The 24,739-nt window shown below is 47.0% G+C and overlaps 1 protein-coding gene across 8 annotated transcripts in view; it reads right to left on the reverse strand.

The window, feature by feature from the left end:
- Nucleotides 1–24,739, reverse strand: part of MECOM (MDS1 and EVI1 complex locus) — a 319,792-nt gene that overhangs the window by 282,089 nt on the left and 12,964 nt on the right. Inside the window, exon 1 of one of the 8 annotated variants that reach the window (XM_080605392.1) lies at nucleotides 21,881–22,495. The exons of the other annotated variants lie outside the window; for them this stretch is intronic. Coding sequence (XP_080461518.1) covers nucleotides 21,881–21,956 — 76 coding nt within the window. The 5' untranslated portion in view covers nucleotides 21,957–22,495. Of the gene's footprint in view, nucleotides 1–21,880; nucleotides 22,496–24,739 lie in introns of those variants that run through there. 8 annotated transcript variants of the gene reach the window in all.

The following is a 24,739-nucleotide window of genomic DNA, read 5'->3' on the forward strand; positions in this document are numbered from 1 at the left end:
TTTTCCATAGTAAGCGGTCGTGTTGTTGAGCACAACAGTAAATAAAGCTCTGATAAAACTCATGCAACTTTTTTTTTGCTGGCATGAAATTTAAGGCTTCCCCTAGCATTCCAGTAACTTAAACACTTTCCTTTGATAGCTTCCCTTTTGTTTGTTTCAATTTTGTTTGTTTTAAAGAAATACTTGGAATTTCAGCGCAGGACCTGCCAGCCGCCTTTTTTCTCAGCTCCTCCCTGTTAAAAAACCTTGAATCCTTTTTGAGTGCACAACAGAGACATTTGCTGCGTTCCCAGAGGGAAAGAGGAAACGGGGGAAAAAATGAATTTGAGAAATGTATTTTTTGTGTGGGATACATGCACATTCCACACTTGTTCTGGGTAAGACGGATGGGAATCCTACATAAAAGACGCTCTTTGGGTTTTGATGAGTGAAATGGGGAACCAAAAAAAAAGTCCTTTCATGAAAAAAAAATAGTTTAGGATCATCTATACATGTTTTTCATGCGTTTTCTGTGGAAACCTTTCCAGAGCTCACAGTTTCCACCTTAGGTACATTTTCCCTAGTTAATTAAACCCTCTTTCCCCACATGACAAATGGGCCCTTCTCAGGAAAGGGCACGACTGCCGGCACGGGTGAAGTCAAAGAGGGCATTCTTGTGATCGGACGTGAAATACGGACTTAGAAAACGCAGAGGTTCTGAACGTAAAGGGTGAATAACGTCCTGCATCCTCAGGGCAAAGATAATTTATGCATCCTTTGCCTAAGTGAGTTTTCTCTATCTGTTTATTTTGGTTTTAAGAAGTCTATTTATCTGGTTGGGTGTATTTTTAAAAATGTACTTCCCACGGCCCTCCTCTCCTGTGTAGTGCTCACATGTTTCCCAAGCCAAACTCGCTAGAAATATTGCCTCGATGATATGTGAGCTTTCAGACGTGGCGTGCTTTTGCACACAAGTGGGGAAAGCACAGGACGAGCCTGGGGCTGGTGCCCCCAGCCCCCACCCCAGGAGCACCCTTGCCGAGTGCCAACGTGCAGGATCCCAAAATACTGGATTATGAGAGCAGGGACCTAAAAAACGTGAGGTATTTTAAAGAGATACTAGGCTTTGTGCTCCAAACCACGTTTTCAAGCACTGCTTCTCAGCTATTAGCTTTTTCATGTTAGCTTAAACATGAAACTAGTACAAGCACACACGAAAACACCAAAACAAACCTATTTTTGCTGTAGGCCAAGTAACTTCTAAACACGACCTTGGCTTGCATGGGCTCTGAGGGCACTTCCATCAGTAAAGGAACAAAAATTGTTTCACAACCCAGCAGAACCAGCAACCAACCTGTGGTCTTGGTCAAGGCTCCCTGTCTCTGTTTCCCTGTTTTGCAAAATAAGACCATTAAAATGAAGTTTTCTAAAGCACAGTGGAAAGATCAGTACCAACTAGCGTTAGAAATACTACCTAGGTAGTGAGTAATTACTAAATTCTGCAGATTCTGCTGGGAAAAAAGAAAACCCTTTAATTTTTTACCAGACACTACACTGTCTATTAAAGAGTCTGGTCCACATTTCAATAATAAAGCTTTTCCTTACTAATTCAGATCTTGCTGCTACTGGACTTATAGAGTCTCCCTGTGGATCAGGTGCATGTACCTTGGGGGTGTGCTTTCCTTGTCAGGTGCCGATGGGTGGAAAGCAGCTGCTTAGAGAAAATCTGTCCATGTACTGCAGTTTAAAATGAAAAACAGAACAATTTTTAGAAACAAGGGTCTATGAGTGGCTGTGCCACTCTGTTCCTCCAGCTCCACGAAGACACGATGAACCTGCACAGAGAGGGAATACAGCAAGTGGCCACGATCAAAGCTGAGACACATTATTCATTTGTGTTTTAGCCAAAAAAATCCAAATTCATGGTGCAACATGTGAGAAAGTGGAGTAGAAGCATGCACTATGGAAACAGCAAAGCATTCTGTCCCATCCTATTTTCTGTACATCTTTAAATCGGTTTCCAGCACATGGCTCCACCACACTGCCTGTAGCAAGCACACCACCCCTCCCACAAAACGCAGCCTTCCCAAGGGACCCCTGCATCTCTCTTTCGATGGCCAGCTTTGTTCTCCAGAGGGGAATCACCGCCCTACTTGCTCCTTATCCCAAAGCCATCCCAAAACAACCTCACCTCCATCACCTGCCTGGAGCTGCCGCAGCCAGCGACACCCACCGCTCTCCAGATGGGATGCTACCTTCACCGATCTGACAATGATCACTTACAGAGTATTAGGGGAAAAAAACACCCCAAAATCATGCCTAAAGCCAGTAACGGGCCTGGCAGATACGTAGCTGTTTTCTGCCATGCCGCAGGGCCAGCACAGCGGCGGCAGAAGCAGGACCCTCCTCCGCAGTCCTTCCTCACGTGGCAGAGGGACTGCGTGCATCAGTTGGCAACTCCTCCTGCAGCCTAGGAGCTGCAGGATCGGGCCCTTAATTGCTTAAAAAAATGCACTACCCACCAATAGTTACCTAATTTAGCAGAATATATTACCTCTCTGCTTCATAAATCTTAATTAAAGCTGTTAGTTTTCCTATTATATGATCAAGAAATGCCCCATTAAAGTTAAGCAGTTTCTCCAAGTAATTATATACATTATGCGGTGTGAGCGTAAAGATGCATATAACATTCCACTCCTCATTATTTTGCATACCCTGAAAAGCACTATCTATTAAATAAAAAACTTGCAGAATTTCATTAATGCACAATTTTTTAATCTCCCAAAAGTCAAAGCTGTCCCACAGGAGCCTATATACTCAGTGTTGGCTACTTATAATACAATTTAATGCTCACAAACACAACTAAAGTATTTAAGCATTTACAGAGGTTGTCATAAGTGCTTTTCTTATTTTTGATCAAATTCAAGTCTACACTTAATACAGTTAACTGTAGTTATTTAATTTCAAAACTCAAGAATCCAACCTCAAAAATTTATAACAATATAAATTTAGTTACATTGATATAGGATATGTATGCTACTGGGAAACCATTTTTCAGTAAGAAGTGTAGAACTCTAAGATCTAAAAGGAGTTATTTTTAAAAGTAAGCATTATTTCAAATAAACGTTGTCAGATTTCAAATAATATTTTCCTATTCGTCTGCAAAATGATTTTATAATTTTTAGGAGTATGTTTCAAGCCAGTGCTAAATGCTACCAAAAACTAAATATATTTTAATTATGCTTTCCTTTTTGATGAGAATTTCATGTAAATACAGAACAAATATTAAACTGAGACATTGCAAATATCTTAAATATATTATTAACCAAAGCACTTCATTTCCTAGCAACTGGCTAGAGAGAATGAAATTTCAAAAATTATTCTTAGTTCCCCTAAGACACTGAATTTATTGCCTGACCACATTAACAATTAAAAGGTATATGCAAGATGTAAGATTTTAAAATATAATGGAAGGAGCTTAACATCTGCTCATATAAGGCAAGGAACCAATTCCTGCCCTTGAAAGTAACCTAATCAGCCTTGCAAGAATGTAATATTTTACTTTTAAGCAAAATATTATTCTCCAAAAAACTGCAGAGAGTTGATCAGGCACATAAAAAAAAGGAGGAAAAAGAAAAGCAAAGAGCCGCAGCCTCAGCTGATGCTGATAATTTTTGATCCAATGCAGTTTCCTATCATCTCTCAGAGCTGACAGTACATTATTAATTGAAACATTGGGGCTGAACTATGTCCTCTTCTGTAGTGATCGTAATATAATTATATCCCATAGGCAGAAATAGTATTTCCACCTCTGCCCTGAAAAAGTAACCTACAAACTAGCTTAAAAACGTGTGAAATCAAACAGCACACAGCCACTCTTTGTGGTGTCAGTACCGGGGGTTCCACAAACCAGGATGCATATTCTGAGGAAACAGATACAGCAAAATATCAAACAGATGATTTTATGTAACGCGTTACGAAAGCATCTTGGATGACTGGATTTCAGTTTATCTGGCTGGGTTTGTTGTATTTTTTCCCTGTTTTTAATTTCTGCACAGATGAAGCTGTATAAATAACAGTATTTCCTGGAATCCCTGAAACGTCAAACCAAACATATTTTCTAATATTAAATGATTGCATTCCATTATATCATTACCACTTAGAATAGGCTATAAATCCATTGACTGAAGAGTTTAATAGCAATGCCTGATCTTTTATATACCATACTTTCACTAATAGAAAATCGGCCTCTTCTGAAACATTAGCACGTTACCCTCTCTAGTAAAGCATATCAAATCGCATTAGGGAAAAAGTTGCCAAGTCAAATGGAAGTTTGGTGCCAGCTTTTTTTTTCCCCCCCCTCCTCTTTCTTTCTCTCGAGAGGCAGAGAGAGAGAGAGTGCAGAAGAGGGGGGATTAAGTTTCTTACTAAACTTGTGGCAATGAACATAAAATATAATAATAATCCTTTAACATTCCTATCGTGATTTCGGTCCTAGCACTTAAGCCAGCTGAGGACTGAAGGAGTTAATGCTTTAAAGCATGCAATAATTCAGAGATATACATTGCATGATTTTCTATATATATACACACACTTTTTTTTTCCCTTCAAGATAGCCTCTGGAGCAGACAGATCAGCTTTGCAAAAAGAAGCAGGGAAAAAAAATGGGGGACTCTACAACCAATCAAACCAAATGCCAGAGCAGAGGGCAAAGGGATATGGAAACTGAGAAGATAGACTTCCAAGTCCTTTCCTGAAAGTGCTTGGATTTTGAGGAGAGTCCAACATCGGCTGACAAAAGTGTCTTTGTGCTGCGACACTGGGGAGAGCGGAGGAGAGCTCGGGAAACCTAATGAAAACAGGGCAAGCCTTGTACATTAGACCCCATGGAGAACTTTGAATCATGCGAGCTGCAGACAAGCACCGCGTATGTAATGCCAAATTAAAGCCCACCAAACACGGGCAGCGCGCACAGCGCTGGGCACTCGCAGCGCACCCCTGGGTCCCGCTCCCCCAGGGGAAATCGGGCCTCCTTCACACACTGAGGACAACAAAAAAACACCTTTAAAACGCTTCTTCTGCTATCTGCTCGAACGCTAGGAGCACAGCAAGCAAGGAGTGTGCAGCTTCCATTGCATCGTCCCGGTGTGGGGCTGAGATGTCACCTCCGCGCCCACCCCACGTCCCCGGTCTGACTGGCTTTCCGGCACTATTTGGTGAAAGGCAGGGTCTCTCTTCGTGCCTTTGGAGACAAATCCAGCCTCATGCTGCTCTTCGAGGTGCTTGCCGTCTGCCCCCTGCACACTAGTCATTTCCCACTGGTCCCAGTACAACACCTCCATCTCTCAAACCAGGTAGGGGCTCGCACCTCCTGGCCTCAAACCTCGGCGCCCCGCAGCCTGCCCTCCCAGCTCCCTTTCTGTGCTACCCATTCATCCAAAGATTCTTCCCTTAAAAAAAAAGTGGTAAAAAACTGCTTTTAAATAATCTAAGCATTGCCCAGTACACCTTTGCCAGGGGAAGCTCAACGGGCCTCCTGCAGTCCCTGTCACTGCCATGTGCTAAATGGGATTGGAAAACAGCAAGCTAGTTTCTTAACTGGTGTAAAATAGCAGCACTCCTTAATGGCCAACAAAGCCAAACTTGCAGGAGTGCAGGATTTGGGCCTGTTAAACCCAGGAGGTTGGAGAACTCCTGCCCAGGGTCACCCCATCACCACCACCACCCTTTAATCAGTTTGGCTGTGTTTTGTGTAAAACCCAAGAAGTTCCCAAATGCCAGGTGTGGTTTTTTGTTTAGTTTGGGATTTTTTCATTTGCTTGGGTTTTGTTTATTTGGTTTTTTTCCTTCTCCAACCTTTTGGCCTGTTTGGATGAAATGAGTGGCTTGGGGAAGGGAGAGAAAAAGAAGGGACAAAAACAAGGCAAGATTTTGACGTAGTTAGAAAAGACCAGCCACTTCTTAGCTCTGAATTACAAGCACGAAAAGAAAATCCCCTATATTTAAAGTAACACTTGAAAAAGTGACCACACTGTCGCCTCAGCAGTGCCTGAGCCAACTTCTCTCAGTTACCTCCGGTGGAACAACACTGACCGCAGCAAGGTCGTGCTCTTGCAGGCGACCTCCGCTGGCCGAACCCAAGTGGCTGCACCCAGCGGAAAGCCAGGGCAGCCTCCAGCTCTGGTGGGATTGCCCTGGATTTACACCAGTGTCACTAAGGGAAACGTCTGGCCCAGTAATTCCTTAAATACACAAGTTCTTGCCTGCCCTTCCACCAACTGTGAAACCTCAGTGAAGCGAGTCACGAAGACTGCAGCTCACTACAGCTCTTGGTGCTTTATGCCAGATATTTTCTGTTGCACATTGCTGGTAAAAAATCGCCCTTCATCTATACTACTGCAACTGCACTGGAGGCTCCCCCAGTTTTTCTCTGCACAGGTGGACCCACAGTCAGAAAACTCTAGGTCTCTCCGAGTCCTGTAAGAACAAACCTTATTATTACTACTAAATTTAGTCACTTTTCCATGCCTTGCCTCTTCCTTCATTACCTGTTGACCCCTCCCTGTGGAGGGTCTGCTCTTCTCCGCTACTTCGAGTCCCTTTTCTCTCATTTAACCATAATAGCAAACCAAATTCCAGTTCACTTCTCCTTACTACAGTCCAGAGTTTTGTTAAAATAAATATTAGAGAACAGCAAATAAGAAAAAAAGAGCATAATAATCCCAAACTGTGGGGAAGCCTGGATATGCTTCAGAACCTACTGAACAGCCCAGAGGAACCTGAACCCAGCATGGTGATTCAGGTCCCTCACTACCATTCACAGGAAGGATTTTCCAGGATTTTCTCCATCTCTATCACAATGTCCATTGTTTCCACTGACGTTTGACGAGGACGGACCATTCCTTGGGGCTAAACCAGGAGTAAAGGTGGTGGTGCTCTGCCACCAGCACTGCAGGGCGAGCGGTGGGAGCGGGACCTCTCTGCTGGCACATCCAGCCCCGTGAGGGCTTTCCAGCGTTATTAAATCAATACAGTGCACCAACAGAGAGCGTGCATCTCATTTTTTAAAGCTGTGTGCTTTCTGAGCTGCTTATTCAATCATTTTAGCAGTTCCAAAAGAACGCGACTCGCGCCGCACGTGTCCTTTCGGTGGGAACCGTAGGTGATGTGATCAAAGTTAGCCTACACCTAATCAGCGTGCGAGAAATAATCAAGCGTCTATTTTTAAGATGTGTTCAATTCAGCAAAGGGCAAAGACTATTAGTCTTTTCCTTATTTACTACAGTTTGGGTGAAATTCACATTATTTTCATTAATATTGTTCCCGCCATATCAATTATTATAAGGTGCACTCAATAACGCGGCTACGTTATACCTCGAGCAAAGTATCTTTCAAGGCGGTTTCTCAAGCAAACAAGATTTACATCCTAATGCAAGATACACGGCTGTACCAAACCAATGCCATATGTCTCTTTCTTCAGTCATCGCCCCAGTGACATAATCCGCCTGCTAGATTTGACATGCAAAAGAATGTCAGAAACTCCGCAGAGGAAAACAAGCAACACAACCGAAAGTTGGATGGTATTGATTAAAGCACCGCTTCAAAGTGTGTTGAAATAACAAATTTCCCCTACTGCAGCAGAGGAAATCTGTCACAGCAGATTTCGTTGCGAGCCATCCTATCGATACGTGGGGAGAGGAGATCTTGCGGGGAAGAATCCGGGTGCGTATCAGGCACCCCTTGTCCATGCCCACTGGTGACCAGCCCCACAGCGGCACTCACATACATCCTTATAAAACAGCATCTCCGCTTTGCCTGCGTGCAAAATTCCTGAACACCTGGATGCTCCCGTGTCACGGAATAAATGCTTGTAGAATAAAAATTTACAGCCCCCCACATGCATTAAATTTGTTTAAACACTTTTTCAAAGCCAGCCCCCCCCCCCACACCTTTTTTTTTTTCTTTTTTTCTAAACGGCGAGCTGTATTTTATAATGGAGCGCCAGCTCTCCGGCGAGCCTCCATTCTTCCAGCCCTGACAGACTGTTTGTCAGCTAAACTCCCCTTGTCATGTATCCCCACCACTGCCAACTCATGCACGGAGACCTTCACTTTTACTGCTACCACTTGCACCCTGCGCAACCTTTGTCATTGATCACTGATCCAACCCAGTGCCCACATGTTCTTCAAGTGCCTACACAAGTAATGAGGTACTTGTGGTGTAAAATTAAACTGTCAACTGTCAGCGATTGATAACCACAGCGAGAGCTGACCTAGAACACCTGCACCCGTGGCCAAGACAGGTGTGACACGTTTGATCGCTGAGCCCTACTAGTCAGCGTGACCCGGCGGTGTCCCTCCATGGATTTCGCCCCTGACAGCGATGCCGTATTTCAGCCCCGGGTCTCCGGCACAGGAGCAGCCCCTCCCCAACCACTGCAGCCCCTCTCCTCCACCCATCAGCTTGGATGGTGGCTGCAACACGAGCGACACCAAATTTTCGTGGCAAAATATATTTACGGCTGTGGAGCGTCTTTCTGCCCCCATCTCCTTGTCCCCCTCCTCGATTCCTCCTCGCCCCCAGCTTGGCAGCAGCCCTTGCATCCATCAGGGCTGTCACCCCCTCGATCGGGGTTTCTGCAGGCACACCAGAGCTTGGTCGGGGCCTCGGTTCCCCTACGCGCGTTGATTTAGGAGCAGCGCAGAGCATCCCTCGTGGCTATTTCCACAGCACCAAGCCTGCCGCCCTGCTCCTGTGCTACCCCGGGGTCCTTCAGTGGCACAAGGAAACGTGGACCAGTGCTGTGGGGAGCACTGGGTGGGAAATCACGTTCCCCTCCTCGACTGCTCCATCACCACCATGGTGAGCCCATTCCTCTTCCCCCTCTGTAATTACTTTTAACTGCGGTTACCGCGCAGCGTTAGCCTTTGGTTCGTATCTGAGAATTTTGTTATAATTTTTGAACTATTGATTTTCACTTTAAGCAAAACGGGGCTTTGCAGGCACACCCTGTCTTTTCAACCCCCCCCCCCCCCCCCAACACATCAGGAAATAGCAGCAGGGAGGTCTCCCCCCTCCCCTCCAACAGTTGCACTATATTAAGTTCATGTGATGAGAAGATAAAAATCTATTAACTTGCTGCTGACCTTATCGACACAAGGATCTCTGCAGACATTACAGGAACCATATCTCTTCTGACTTTTACATCCCGAACCTCATGCACCAGCGTCCCAAACCAAATATAAAACCGCCGTGATGAGTGTGACGGTGACACGCTCAGCCCCGGTCCTGCCGGCTGGCAGAGACGCGGGCTCCTCCGGGGCCCGGGCCCGGCCGCTACTTTCAATTTGCCTTCGGGGGCGGTTTTGTCGCCATATGCTGCTGGGGGCTCTGCATCAAAACCGCTTCCCTAGGACCATATGCTACAGGGCAAGCATGCTGGAAAACAGCAAGGCTTTCTGCTCCCCCGTATCACCGTGATGTATTGCAAACATAATTAAAGGCGAGTAACGCGCGCGCTCCTGTTTTGGTTAATCATTCCTGCTTGCAACTGAGGCTGGTATAAAATAAACCAATTTTCAAATTACACCAGAAGTCCATCTAAATGCACATTGCTCACACAGACATCCACCTCCTGCATGCGCTGGGCTCCTCCCTGCACAGGCAGCAGCTCCAGAAAGGCAAAGGTTTGGGGGGCATTTCTGTAAAGATAAGGGGCTGGCATTTTTGCAGTTTGCTAATGTCACCAACACCTAAAAATCCAGGGGAATCTGGGAAATGCCTCCAACAGCAAGGAGACATGCAACAGCCAGAGGATTTCAGGAGGCAGCTGGCACCTGAGCTACCTGTTCTCAAAGCTCCAGCCCTGCTCTGGTCACCCTGCCACTGGGTGGCAGAGACCTGCGGTCTGTTTTCACATTTGTGAGCACGGCCCCATCATTTTATAGTGATACCTGGAAAATCCCTCAAGCGTGCTATTAAGGAGAAAAGCCAGCGGCCCTTCAAAGCTCCCAGGCGTGCTAGTGCCCTGTCCCCCCACCGTGGCCCCAAGCCCTCACATGCATTTTACTCCAGAGGGCCAAGAGAAGCTTGGGGGTAGGACAGTGACCCACCAAAACACACACCCATCCCTGCTGCAGCTCCCCAGGAAAGCGGTTGTATTGCTGTGTGCCCCGGGTTCCTCATTCTCTACGAGATTCAACAGCAACACCCCAGAGGTGCTGGGGAGCCAGCTGCAGGGGCTGGACATGCCTGAACCTCATTCATATCATGGGCAATAAAATTACAAACACCTAACCATAAAAAAATAAATAAGATTCAAACCACTACTAGCTGTAGTTTTGCAAAATAAAAAAAAAATATTAATGGGGAAAATTGCTGATGATTTGCTTCATGAAAAGTAAATAAATACATCATAACATAAAGCAAAGCTATGCGTCAATCAGTGATGCCCTTTGCATTAGCAGCTGGTGAAAGCCAAACATTCTGGATGCTGATGGAATATTTGAGGCTCGGAGATGTGATTTGGAGCTCGGCAGCAAACCTGATGGGAGGGCTGCAGACAGCTGTTGTTAATCACCTGGTCCTGACACTAAAATCTGACACCAACACTGTGCCCTCACTATGTGCAAGCAAACCCCAGTATTTTTACTGCACGCCCAGCCTTTCTTTCTCTTTACAAAGAATTTGTGTACGAGGAAGAAAGCAGATACATCGCCTTTCACCAACGCTGGCTGCTGCGGGTAGGACACGCCGGGATCTGAGACCAACCCAGGCGGAGGAGAGATCAGTATGTGAAGTATGCCTGGAGCACCACACACAGCCCCCTCCAGCACGTGCCACCGAGGAGGAGCTCACGATACGCAGAAAGCTCATTCCAGATGATCACAGTGACCAAAACTCCTGGACCCGGAGCCTCTTTCCTCCCCCCTCGCATCCAGAGAACCCCTCCTGTTGTTATTCTAGTCAGAGAGCTGACCAGAAAACCAGAACCTCCTAAGCCACCCAAGTGGATGCGAAAGAGCCAATTTCAGAGCAGTAAGGACAAAACAGTGCCCAGATCTTGAGATTCCCATCCCAGCACTTCAAAAATCAAGAAGCGTGCACACCTATTGGCATCAAAAAGAGATGTGTAAAAGTAAAATGAAACAGCTGAACTCTTGGGCATCCCATGGGACAAAAAAAGTTGGCAAGATGTGACATCAAAGATAGGTTGTTTACATATTGGGGGACCTGTCTGCTTGTCTCTTCGCATTGATTTTTACGGTACAAAAATATTATTTCAGTGACAAGGATGTAAACCTTATTCAAAACAGGATTTAAACCATATCCTGCAAGTGAGGCATCTCTTCAGATAGCCTGCCTGCACTTACAGCATACCGAAGGCATGCTGATTTTAGTCTGCAGTGTTTGTTAAGAGGGTCACAATATCAGGAAGCAGGAGAAGGCTCATCAAAGCGGCATTGCTCGCCTTCACCGCTCATCAGCTAGACAGTACCTTGTTTTTTAAAACCCAGCGGAAATGCATCTCCAGTGACCCATTGTTAGAAACTTCCTTTTGTCTTTAAGTTTGCTGGAAGGAGTATGGGGGCCCCTTTTAACTCTTTTCCAATAGGTAATTTCCCTTAATTAGGGCTCTCATTACAAGTGAGAATTTATCAGACGTGATTAAAGAAGCATCTTGTCCCTTTCCTATTGCCTCAGGAGGGGCACATTTTGATCTCCCAGCATGTGTTGCAGGCACAGATAAGCACACGCAGCGAGCTCGGAGATCACAGCAGAGGCTTGGCCTGCCCAGAAAGTTCATGTTTGGATCTCGGCATCCTCAGCGCTTCCCTCCGAGTCGCAGGGTGTCAAAGCCGCCGCCAGGGCTCTGGGGCGGGCAGGAAGGCGGCTGCGGAGCCGAGCTGCAGGCCTCAGGTTGCCCCTGCAGGCCACAGCCCCTTGAAAAGCCCCAGGTTGGCTAAAGCCAGGCCGTGAGCCGCCCGCCTGCGAGGGCCTGGCTCCTGTCACAGCCACCAGGCCTTCAGTGGGGAAGTGCAGCTCCTACCAACGCCAGTGGGGGATCATCTGAAAGCTAAAAACCAAAACCACACAGAGCACAGCTTTGTCAGGGCACCTCTGAATGCACTGACGGGCACGAGGCCGCACCGCCATGCACCTGACGTAGGGCTTGCTGAACCAAAATCCTGCAGTCACAGGGCGGATCGGCCCTGCAGGTGCAGCCCTCTGCCAGCCATACCCTGAACATCAGCGCTGCACCTGATGCCTTCAGCCCCAGGCCTGATCCCACTTGCTCTGACTGCAGGGAAAAGTCTGCCATTGGCCTCAAGGGCAGCTGGATCAGGCCGGTATGTTAAAAATGTTCCTGTGCTCTCAATAATTGTGTTTATCGCTAATGCTTATTGAAGATAAGCACGAGAGTAGGTAGGTGTGCTGTTGTACAGAGTAACTGGAGATGCAAGTTACTGTTATTGTAATGTTTATGAACCTGTCAAAACCGCCAAAACTTGGGATATAATAGAAAGTTTAATTTGCGCACAAATCCTTCTCCACCAGCAAACTATTGCTATAGACAAGACAGTAGTATATACCTACTCTTTAATGATCTAGTATTTAGTCACACTGAGCACAAGGTAAGCATTAACCTGACAATAATAGAGCAGCAGAGGAATTTTCCAAACATTAAAAATCTTAGTTTTCAAATAACCTAAGATCTGAGGAGCATTCATCTCCATACGTGTCACCCCAACACGTGCCCCCTTCCCCTCGCACGAACACGCATTCCATTTGACAACAGATACAATCAACCTTTAATTTTATTTTTCTCACATAATGTTAATCAAGAGCTAAAAAGATAATTTCCTTCTCCCACAAAGCAATTCCACTGTGGTGGAACAAACTGTTATCTTAAGTTTCACAGAGCAATTGTTCAATAATTCCTGTTTGTGGCTCTTTTCCAAATCCTTGAGAATGGCTCAGACTGCCAACCCTTCCAAAAAAAAGAGAAAAGAAAAAAGAATAAAATCACAACAGAAGCTGAAAAGCACTTGCTGTCACTCAGGGGTTCAGCAGTGGCACACTCGGCCGTTTCTCAGAAGAAACTCCAGCCCCACGCCTCCGACACGCAGAAATGCACTGTCTGTTTGAAGACAATTGCCTGCAAAGATACAAGCTCTGAGGCTGTAAATTTGTCGCGGTGCTGGCCTGCCGAGATGGTGTTATCTTGGCTTGGCGGAATCAGGGAATTGGAAGCTTCAGGAGGAAAAAGAGAAAAGGATACTTGGCGTTTCTGCAGGGTTTTCTACATGCAAAGCACAGAACGAGCTTTACGCAATTAATGTTTATTAAAGAAGAATGGAAGCATGTTTTATTGCATGAAAGGAAACTGATAACGTGGATTTCTTCAGTGAAAGTAATAAAATGTTCTGTTTCTATGGAAAAAAATAAGATAACAACAGCCCTTACTCATAAAGCACCCTTCATTTCAAACCCGTTATTAATTTTAGCCTGTGAGCTCACGGAGGAAGGGACGGTCATTTACACTGGACTGGACAATGAGCAGCACAACAGGGCGCTGCCCGGCCCGCCGGTGGGAGTTCCCATCAGGCAAATATCAGAGCAATATTAATCACCGCAAGCGAAAGTGCAACATTTTAGCGTTTCGCAGCCATCTCGCCCCCGAGTCCAGTGAGGAAATGGGCAGGGAGGGAGCCCTGTGCATCACCTGCAGCATCGCCAACACCCTCACCCGGCCCCAGGGCTCGTGGGGGGAAAAGGGGATTTTCACTCCACAGGGTAAGAATCCGCAGTCAGCAAGAGGGATCTGCCAGGTTTTAAGTGGATTAGCCACAATTTGGGGCTTCTTTCAAATGTTTCTTTACATTGCTCACACTTAGGTGGAAATGCACATATCCCAGTGAAGTCGTCCTCATTCTGCAGCAGAGTGAAATAGAAGAATCAAGCCCAGACACCCCCCTACTTTTCCTCAGCTGGAGAAAAGCCACCCCCCTTCTGGTTAAAGTAGCATAGCAGCAGGCTTTTCAGGGTGGAATACACTATTTTACCCAGTCTCTATAATTAATTTTTTTTTGGACTCCGAGCACACTAAGAACCACCTGACTGTTCTGAAAAAAAAACATGGTCTCCAGTCTGGAGAGGAAAATAAACAGATGTAAATAACCAGCAGGGACAGAAAAGCTTGGCTGGCTCCATACCTGTGCACAAACAGTGAGGTTTGGTGTACAACCAAAACAAAAACACCACTGCAGAGGTGAGCAGGACAAGCTACAGCTCCCACCAGCCTTCCTTCTGTGCTCAGCACTGTGTTGACATAGATGTCAGGAATTAAGGTATCTGTTAATTCCTGCTCTCTCCTGTGGCTTGCCAGGCAAGCACAGCTTATAAGGCCAAGTTCTTTCCCAGATCCCCACGTACAAATCCCACTGAGATCAGCTGGGGCTCTCCCAGCCCATAACATGGGCTGGAGACCACATCTCCATTTCACCCCAAACCCGTGTCCCCGTGTTGGGCAATTTACTGATTACACCTCAACAATTTGATCTCGCTGGGCTTACAGGGCCTTTTCCTTTCAGCTCCTCCCGCCTCAGAGAGGCTGAGCAGAGAGCGGCCACCCTGGGTAAAACACACATACATGCACATGACTTAACACCCTGATCCTCCGGGATAAACTATGAGCCTGTAAATCACCACACTTCCAGAAAACAATAGCTACCTCTTGTTTAAATAAAACTGCACCTGCTACATTAACATACCACCCAACAATCACTTTGTTTTTCCCTAGGCATCCAGGCTGAAGCCACGCTTCTTCCTGACCCATATACTGGAAGACTTATTCTTAGAAGGGTATAGGAGCCTGCTGCGGTGATCACCTTCCTTCCTTCTTTTGTGCTGGGGTGCTATGTGTTTTGTTTAGCTTTCCACAGGTTTATTTCCATCACAGCCCTCCAGCTTCCAAGACCTGTTGCAGCCCTTATTTGGCAAACTTTCCTGTTTTGTTTCCCATCTTGGAGACTTGCAAGCTCCTTACTGCTGCTTGGGCCATTTCTTTTCTTTTTTTCTTTTTGACGGAGCTTTCTCCCATTGAAAGAGTTTGGGCAAAGCAGGAGCCAGCTGAAAATTTCTTTGCCAAATGTTCGGTAGTCGATAAATCATCTCCTCCTCTCCTCCCCCCCAGGTTAATTATGATGCCCTCTCCAAGTTTGTTTATTTCTGCTCAATGCTTGTTTCTTGATTGAGCTGGGATCCTTTCCTAATGGAGTTATTTTGCTCAAATAAAGTACTCAATGGTGATTGAAAAACAGACTGCTCAAAGAGTTTGGGTCACAGATAGAGGGAGCAGTAAAAGTTTGGAAAAGAAGCAGACGGAGGATACAGGAGACAACACCTCCAAGAAATGTGTCCTCGGTGAGTAGAGCTGCTGGGGCACAGCTAAGCAAAAAAAAAAAAACCGATTCCTGAACCTGAGCCCAAAGCAAACCCAAACCCAGCCAGCACTCCTGCTCCCATCCTGCAGGCCGAGCGTGTGGCCTTGCTCAGCTTTCCAGGAACGCGGCCGTGCCCGCTGCTCCCGACAGCCCCTTCCTGAGCGCCTGCCCCATGCCGCTTCCTGCTCACCCCACGCTGCTGCCGGCCGCATCCGGCACCTCCCGGCTCACGCAAACAGCCCCACGTGAGCGGGCTGCGGTCAGCACCAAGGCTTCGGATATTTAGTGCTATGCCTGAGCGGAGGCTGCTCTGCCCGGTTATTTCAGCAACGCTAACAACGCTCGTCCTGCTCCTGCAGGCACCGCCGGGGGTTATTGCACTTCCTTCTGACCTAACCACGGCACCGCTGCCTGAGTGGGGGGTGACTTTTAAACACAGCAGCTCAAAATTAAAGAGAATTTTATCAACCTGTGTTTCAAGGCACTGTCTGGACTTTCTGGGGAATCCTGGAAGGCAGGTGGCAGAGCTGGTCCTCAAAGGACACGTCAGGAATTGGCTGGCCCTGACCATCGGGGCAGGTAGGACTTCCCCTCCTGCACAGGAGCAGGCACACAGGCCCCCACCAGCATCCTGCTGCAGGAGCCTTCCACAAGAGCAACAAGCTCTGCACCCAGCCCATTCTCATTATCGGTCCCTATCCATCAACAAATTACATTTCTTTAGAAAACTGAAGAGCCTCCACAAGCAAAACACTACTCTTCTAAGACTCCTCTATAGAAGAAATTGCTCTGAAAGCCAGGTCAACCTCCAGGGCTCTCCATCAGCACGATGTGCGGCCATACACCAGGCAGAAGTGAGTACAGCTCTTCAGAAGCCCTGTCTTGGCCAGCAGCTGCCCCATGACATCCCTCATCCATGTCTGTGCTCAGTGCCTTGGCCAAAACCTTCAGCACCTACAGGTCATTCAGTCACAGAGACTTATGTCCTCATTGCTGCTACGACTGAAGGCTGGGTCAGCTCCTGCATTTGCAGACACTGGCCAAGTTCAACATCCACTGTGCAGCCCCCAGACAGCTAATTTCTGCAAAGCCCTCACTTACCAGCCTCCCTTTATGTCACCATGCTGGAGGCTTCCTTCCTATCTTGCTCCTTCCAAGGACCAGACACTCCACCAGTGACCCTCTCATGTACAGCAATCGTTTCCACATGTCTGTGGACATGGATGTGGGGAGCCACCTGAAGCTCTCCTGGCATCTCCCAGTCTCACAAGGGCCAGAGGCACATGGCGAGGCCATTCCCACCACCTTTGGAGGCCAGAGAGATACCTTCATCCTCAAACCAGACTGCTGCCTACACACAGGTGCAGTACCTGCCCAGCAGAGAGACCAGCTCGTGTCCCCAAGGGACAAAGAGGAAAGCAAAGGGGATGGCTCGGCCCACGAGCACCACCCCGCTCCCCATGCAATCTTTGGCCCCCGCAACTTCTCCTGCTGCAGCCACCAGAGAGCACTTCTTCGCTTCCCTTTTATCAGCCAGACTCACAGATTGAATGTTATCAATTGACAGCTTTAAAGCTAAGGAATTGTATAAATTAAATACGGTCTGCAGCAAATATACTGAGGAGCTAGAATTTATATACACACTAGATATGGGAGCTCTTAGTTATTACCCACTTAAGGCTATGGCACTGATGAATGGTAAGGCCACCCTATCCCTGAAGGCACTTTTCATTACCCACAGTATAGGAATATTGAGAGAGTGTGTGTATGTATCCAGCATGACTGCTCATTTCCATAGTTCTCCATCAGGTTTGCATTCAGTTTATAAAATAAAAAATTACTCCGGGGACATATTTCACTCATTCCAGAGCCCTTTCTCTCTCCCTCAGCCTCCATCCAGGCTGCCTCCTTCTTCCTCCTGCCCTGATACTGTAACAATGCCTTTAAATCCGATGGCGCTTATTAAATGAAACAACTTAATTACTATCAATATATAATGTTGTGCACTTCAGCCTCAGCCGAGACATCTGATCCCATTCTGCTCATGACCTTTAATAGCCATCAAATCAAAGTAATTTTGGTCAGCTCTGACACATGGCCAGGTCAGGAAGATGAAGGGACACTAATCTACCCTGTTACCCTGCCCATTGTTTGGTACCGTTTTCAATAGAAGCTAATAACTGGAGAAATGCCAGTTTTCTGTCTAGTTTGGGTTAAAACCTCTGTCGTTGAAAATAAATAATTATGGAACATTCTGAATAGCCCAGGGTTTACATAATTGGTGCCTCTTAGAGCAATATACTCGCCTTTGAAGTTCACAAGGATAGGAATTTAGGAATTCAAATCAGCGGCGGTGCTCCTGAGCACGCTCCGCTCTCCACCTTGGAGGGGCCATCGCCAAAGGAGGCTTAATTAAGGGAAGTGAAAACCACTTTCGATTCACCAAGGTAACACAACAAGTGCATTGCTTCCTCTGAATTGAGGGAAAATAGCAGGAATGCTTCCACTCAACAGCAACTGTTCTGCAGGCTGGGATTCAAGTCCTTCAGGAAAAAAGAAATACCTGTCATAAAATAACTCCGCCTAAAGACAACGGGAGCGTTTAGGCTCAAGCATTACTATTTATGCATATTATTTCCCCAGTGCCAAACAAAACAAGTTTTCCCATGCCAAAGCGAGGGACACTGCCAGAATTGCTAGACACCCTGTCTGGGTGGGACAAATAGCCTGACCTACTGACGGGGCAGCTGGATGCAGCGATATTTTATAGCAGGCTCACTTTGCTAATGTGCTCACACCGGGCTGCTCTCAGAGCAGCTCCACGCTCCGGAGAACCAACTGCAGCCCAAAAATGTCACAGCAAGGTGGGCACCAGCAGCTGCAAAACCCACAGGTCCCTGCATTTGGGGCGAGGAGCTGCAAGTCACGCCTGCCTGCCGAAAGGACCAGTCACGGAGGCTGAGCAGAAAGCACCGAAGGATGTTTTTGTTAACTACCCGCTCCTCCAACACCCATTCTTTACCTTAAGCCATCAGTCACGTACCGCAGCAAGTAACAAAAGCCATGGAGATTTATAGGGCATCTCCCAAGCTGAGGGTGCTGCAGCGGGTCCCAGGGTGGGAATGCATCATGCCACCGCCTGCCTTGGTGGGACAAGGCTGAAGGGACAAAGCTGTCCTTGGCACAGGGGTGAAAGCCCCTCGCTGTGCCACTGCTGTGGGACAGCTCTGTCCCTCCTGGGCAAGGGAATTGGGTGGCAGTGGGCACCCACTGCCCGTGCACGGGGAATCAGGAGCAATGCCATTGCTGCCAGTGGAGTCATTTGGGATGGAAATCAGTCCTCACCCCAGCACTACTGGAGAAGGAATTCAGGGTTTGGCTGTACGTGCACCAGAATCACTTCACAATCTCTAAATGCATTTATGGCGCAACTGAAGCCCATAGTGATTTTTCCTAAAGGAAAACCTTACCCATCTAGGGTCGATTCTGCATCATTAGAGTTAACAGGACCTTGGTCACTTTGCAGTGGCTGCAGAGCTGCAGACAGGCTGGGCAGATCACTTTCTGCAAGAGATCAGCAACTCTCCAGCCTCTACACACTCCCTCAATGCTGGCAGTAAGGAAAACCCAATACCTACCTCCAGACACGGAGCCAGTGCAAAAATATTCTTTACATTCAAAAACAAACATACAAAAACATCTTTCTTCATGAATTCCTATGCAAACATTTTCCCCGTTTCCAGCCAGCTGCCCTCTGCGACTGAGCCCGCATCTTGTTGCCCAAAGCGGGAAACGCCAGCAAGTTCAGATGGCACCAGTCAGCTCCTACAACCTCAGCCACCACATCACAGCCCATGAGTCTTCAATAGACCACTCCGAGATAAAAGATCCCTGTTTTATTCAGAGCCAAACCCCGCTGATACCTAATTTTGCTTCTGTTACCTCATTAATAAGCTACAGACATTCGCAACATGCAGCTCTTTATGTCAGTATTGTGGTCATCACACACAGGCACAAGTGCTATTTCTTGTTGTGTTTCGTTTCTTTTAGGTTTCATTTTTGTTCTACCTCCCCATTGCAGCTGATGCCTGTGCCACCTTTCCAGGGCTGGGCTCAATTAACTCTCAAGTCCTCTTTGCAAGAAGCTGCAGCAGTCAAAAAAGCAAAACACGATCTTTTAACCTGTACTAACATATTCACATGAAAATATTCATTGACAGCTTTATGTAGTGTGGCGATCACTAAACGTGGGATTTCAAGTACAAAAGTGGCATTTAATAGTTAAGTGTAAAGGCGTACATCACTTACACGTCACACTTGTTTACAATGTATTTGCAACTAAAAATAAACCTATGCATTTAACAAAAATTTTTCATGTTGTCAGACTAGCAAAACTGAAAATAAGTTAAAGTAATTTGACCATGGGCAGGTAAACTCTTTTAAAATGTTTTAAATGAGGGATAAAACTGTTTACAAGTTTTTAACTGTAAAATATTCCTTTTCTTTTTGTATCTTGCCAATACCAATAAAGAAACAACATGTATAAATATATATAAACAGACACTTGGCATAAGAACATGTTTCATGAAATATGAGTAATAGAGCAGGAAAATTCAAAGTATATTTCTTCTTTACAGTATTGAAGGGACAGGTTACCGTAAAGAATACATTACGTGCAGATGGATGAAAACACAAAGTGGATGCAGGATATGTAGGATATGAACAGTGTGTTCATTTCCAGGTAGAAATACAAACATTTTGGTTCATTTCAAATCTCACTTTTGCTGCACTATTTGGTGTCATTTCATTGACTCCAACGTATTTGGACTTCAGTCCAGCAAAGCACTTAAACACATGCTTAGCTTTAAGCGCACAATAGCCCCCTTGAAGTCAAATTAAGCACATATTTACGTGCTTTGCTGGATCGAGGCCATACTACAGATTTACACAGATGTAAGTGAGCTCAGATGAGCTCAAGCCACAATGTTTGTGTCCAGATTCAAATCCAATTGGCAAATGCTTTCAAAAGCTAGAGGTATTTGGATTAGGGGTTTTGGTCCAAGCCAATCTGTAACTTTAGTACCTGAACCCGCATTTCTTGTGCGCCCAGGACTCCCATCGGCATTAGTGGAAGCTTTGGAGGCACGACAAGTACAAGAGCGAGACCTCTGGGACTAGAGAGCCAATTTACTTAAACCCAAATTATAACATTTTTTAACCTTTAGATTAAACCAAACTCCCACCAGAATTCAGCCCTCGCTCCATTACATTTCTCACCCAGAATTTGGATTTTTTGTTTATCGTATTACTATTGCTTTTGGCTAGCCTTTGCTTTATTATATAACATTACCCTAGGAAAAGCTAATGGACACCGTGAAATAGCTGTTAATGTAGAGCACTTATAAACAAGTGACATTAATGAAACAGCAGAGGGTGTAGGAACTCATTTATGCTACACGCGTTAACATTACACAAACAGAGAGCCATGACTTCAGCGCACAAGCGATGCCCCACTCTGGCCAGCAGTTCGTTCCCATGCTTTTCATCAGCCCAGCGAGCGGACACCACGTACGTGCTGAGCCCCAGCAGAGCCCACAGACACACAAGAAGCGACACCAGCCCCTGCCACCTCCTGCTGCTTAGAGCAGGAGTGGCCGCAGGTCCCCACAGGCGGGTAGGCACGGCCCCAAAGCACAGCTCCGCAGGCTTCTACACACCTTCTGCTCTCTCACCTGGGGACATCAGAGGTGCCAGTCCCTTTCCACGTGGAAAAAAAGTCATCTTCAAGTCATAAGGACCAACAGTTACAGCCTAAATCTCTGCAGCTCTAGTGAGCTCCGTGGGGACCTGCAGGTTCTCAATAGGGTGAGATTGGGCTGCTCTGCCATGTCCCCTGCGAGCTCCCAGCACAACACAAGGAGACATCAGCTCTCAGGAGATACCCATTCTCTGAGCACCCTCAAAGCCTTCTTAGGCACAGGGAAACCCAAAACTAAGGGCACAGACTGGCTTCTACTTGCTGACTGACACCAACCCAAACCTACAGCCACAAGTGATTTTTTTCCTATTATAACATTTTTATGCCTTGAGGGAAGCACACAGAACACAGCAGAACCACAGGGCTGGAAGAGGAAACAACAAAGGCACCAGCACTCAAGATTATGGCAAAAAGTAGAACAAGAGATGGCATCCAGCACCTATCCCCATAGCACTTCAGCTGCAGGTGAGGAGACTGCTGGGGACAGAGCAGCTTGCCCCGCACCCAAGCTAATCTCCAGCATCATCTGAAAAGCACACTAGGAGAAAAAAACTCTCCTGTTGCTTTTGGATGTTGTAACCAACACTGAAAAAAAAACAACATCAGCAAACACAACACTAAATAAGTGAAAATTTTGAAAAAAAAAATATATATGTATTTGTCAAGAACATACAAGCTCATTTCTTGTAGGTTTTACCTGACGTCCAGGGGGAACAGCACATCATCGACGCTGATATGAGATGACACCACAAGACGCTGCTACAGCACAACATGACACCAAGAAGCACATCGCCATGCCCATGCTGCAGGGAAGGAACCCCAAAACCCTGAGCATGGGAGAAACCGAGGCAGCTTCACTCAGTGCCAAAGCACCACCAGGCTGCCCTGAGGCTCCTCTGCTGCCTGCACCAACCCCAAACCCAACCAGCAGCAGGTGGAAAGCATCAGCAACCCTTCCCTAAAAGAGGGAGCCACTTCCCTGTGATCGAGTACAGCTGAGCACGGCCCCTATGAGGAGGGGAAGCTCAGGAGGGGCTGGAAGCACCTTCCCAATCTCTTAAGCCTTGCACCAAGGAATCTCTCTTCCTATCTATCTCCCACCTAACCCCGTCATACCCCCGACCATCCAGCACGAAAGGCGTGCAAACACGGCGCGGATTCTCTGAAAACTGGAGAAACCCTGGTGCAAGCCCAGGGAGAAAGCAGCTGGGTGGCCTGGATGCCTGAAAGGCTGCAGAGGACAACATCAGGTGGTGCGCAGCCCCAGCTCATTAGCTCACAATTAAAAAAGCAGATGTCCTGCTCTTCTATGGAAAAAAAGAAAAAAAAGAAAAAAAAAAAAAACCACAGACTTAGTTAACAGCCTTTCCTCACTTGAACATTCAGGAAGTTAGTGATGATATAACTGCAGCTTAATCTTTTGCTTCTCTTTAGCTGGCCTCGCACATCTCGGCAGATTTTTTTTAAGACTCCAAGTAATTTTAAAAAATAATAATAATAATAACACCAAGATCAGTGTAGCTGTAATACCAGAAAGATGTCCTAAAAGTGGTAAAGGCACTGAGGACTAGAAAACACAGGAGTGACTGATGGGTAGCCTCGATAATTCTGTATATCGGGAAATGGTGTGAGAGATGGATAGATAAAATAATGTTGTTATGTAGCTGTGAAAACAGCCTATAAAGATGTTCCCAGGAATTAAAGTCGAGGCTGTCTGGCCGTGATGCTGCGCTCCGAAACAAATGACACTCCTGGAAGAACGCAATCCCCAGGAACACCCAGAAATCCGAAAGGGAGGGGAAGCTCCTTGTTTTAAACAACTGTCAGGATTTTCTCCTCCTGCGTGTTAGAGACGGGAGCAGCCCCAGACAGAGTGAAGATTGCCCTGCATCTGCTTTCTCCTCGTCCTGGCTGGATCCCAGGGCGAGCAGCCAGCAGAGCCCCTCGCCTCCGTCAGCCACCTTTGCACCAGCTTTGGGGCTGCTCCTCCTGCTCCAGCACGCTAGAGAGGAACAAAACCCTCCGAGGCAGCACTATCTGTGCGGTTTCTGCGGCTGCCAGGCAGCCACATCTGATCGGCCGGGGATGGGTCTGTCTGCTCCCGCTCCTCTGACAGCCGGGGAAAGGCATCTTGGAGAAGAAAGGGATCTCCAACTCCAAAAGCGAGGGAGTTTGGCTGAAAATCCCAACAGCAAACCGTACCTTCTCTTGCTTGTCTCCTGCAGAATACGTCTTCAAGCTATTGGCAGATTTGCACGCACACGAAATATGTTTCGCTAAAATATTTTCCGTGTTTCTGAAGATCTAGATCATTTCTGAAATTGTCTCCTATTCCACACCAACACGCATTCACCAAGTACTTCTATTAACTCAGTGTGGTGTCCAAATACAGCAACAGCGGTTAATATCTGGATGTAGCTGTTTTTCCAGCCTTTCATATCACTTTTATTTCCTTTCCTTTTTGTTCTCTCCTTAACCTCTCTTTTACTGCCATTGAATTCCTCGCTTTCCGTCTTGCAGGAGCTCAGCCTTCCAGCCCGCTCCGACGCTGTTCGGCACCGCTTCAGGCTCAGACTTCTCCCTCCTGATATGTCGCTCGGCAGGCAGGGATCCTAAAGCAACACCGCTCCCTCCAGCCCTCGCAGCCTTCAGCTGGATCTCCCCGACCCGCCGAGCACGGCCATTTCTGCTGCTCAGGGACACGGAGGGAAGGCAGGGAGCCGAGGGCAGGCTCAGCACCTTTGTGCGCGCTGAGCATCGGGAGGAGGAGGTCAAGATGCACGGGGGTCACGCCACATCAGCTTGCTGAGCTCCTGCATGTGGATGCAATAGTGGCGTGGCACTGAGGGGAGGAAACCATCAAGAACAGCATACCCAGGGCCTGTTTAGTATTTAAAAAATACTGACCACCTCTTCAACACGCTGTCCTGAATTACTGTAATGTTCCTGCATGGGAAGGTGCCACTGGAGAGGATGTGTCCGCCTGCTTTGGCTCGGGGGGCTGACAGCAGTCTGTCAGTCCGTCAGCGTGTCCCGTTGTCCATCCCCTCCCCACAGAGCACCTGCCTGCCCTCTGGCCACTTCTGCCTTATCTCCAGTGCCACCTCTGCTGCCGAGGGCTGAGGAGAGCCCTTTCCCCCCGTGGCACCCAGGAGGCTGTCGGAGGAACCTGATGGGTACCGGCTGCCGTGCGCACAGGGCGCATCAACGCAGTGGGCGAAAGGCATCAAATGCTCCCCTGTTCTCTGCTCCAGCTGTGCAGTGACACCAGGAGGGACTACACTGAAGAGGAAGTTCAGCCATCAGAGCGAAAAACCTTATTTTTCTCTAGTTTCTGCACCTTTTTTTTCCTTTCCCGTGGTGTTTTCCCTTTTCTCATTCAAGCTACATAAATAGTATTGAGCCGTGATGAGGTTTAAATTCTGTTCAAAACCCCAGAAAGGGCTTTTAAGGTTATATCTGAGTTCTCAGACCAGTTAGAGCTGGAAGAAGAAATATCCGTGATTTCGTGTCTAATAAACAAACTGCCAAGGTCATGATGGCATCTTCTGCTGTA

The sequence above is a fragment of the Anser brachyrhynchus genome (genome assembly GCF_964034855.1).
Source record: "Anser brachyrhynchus genome assembly, chromosome: 9".
NCBI classification, from domain to species: domain Eukaryota; kingdom Metazoa; phylum Chordata; class Aves; order Anseriformes; family Anatidae; genus Anser; species Anser brachyrhynchus.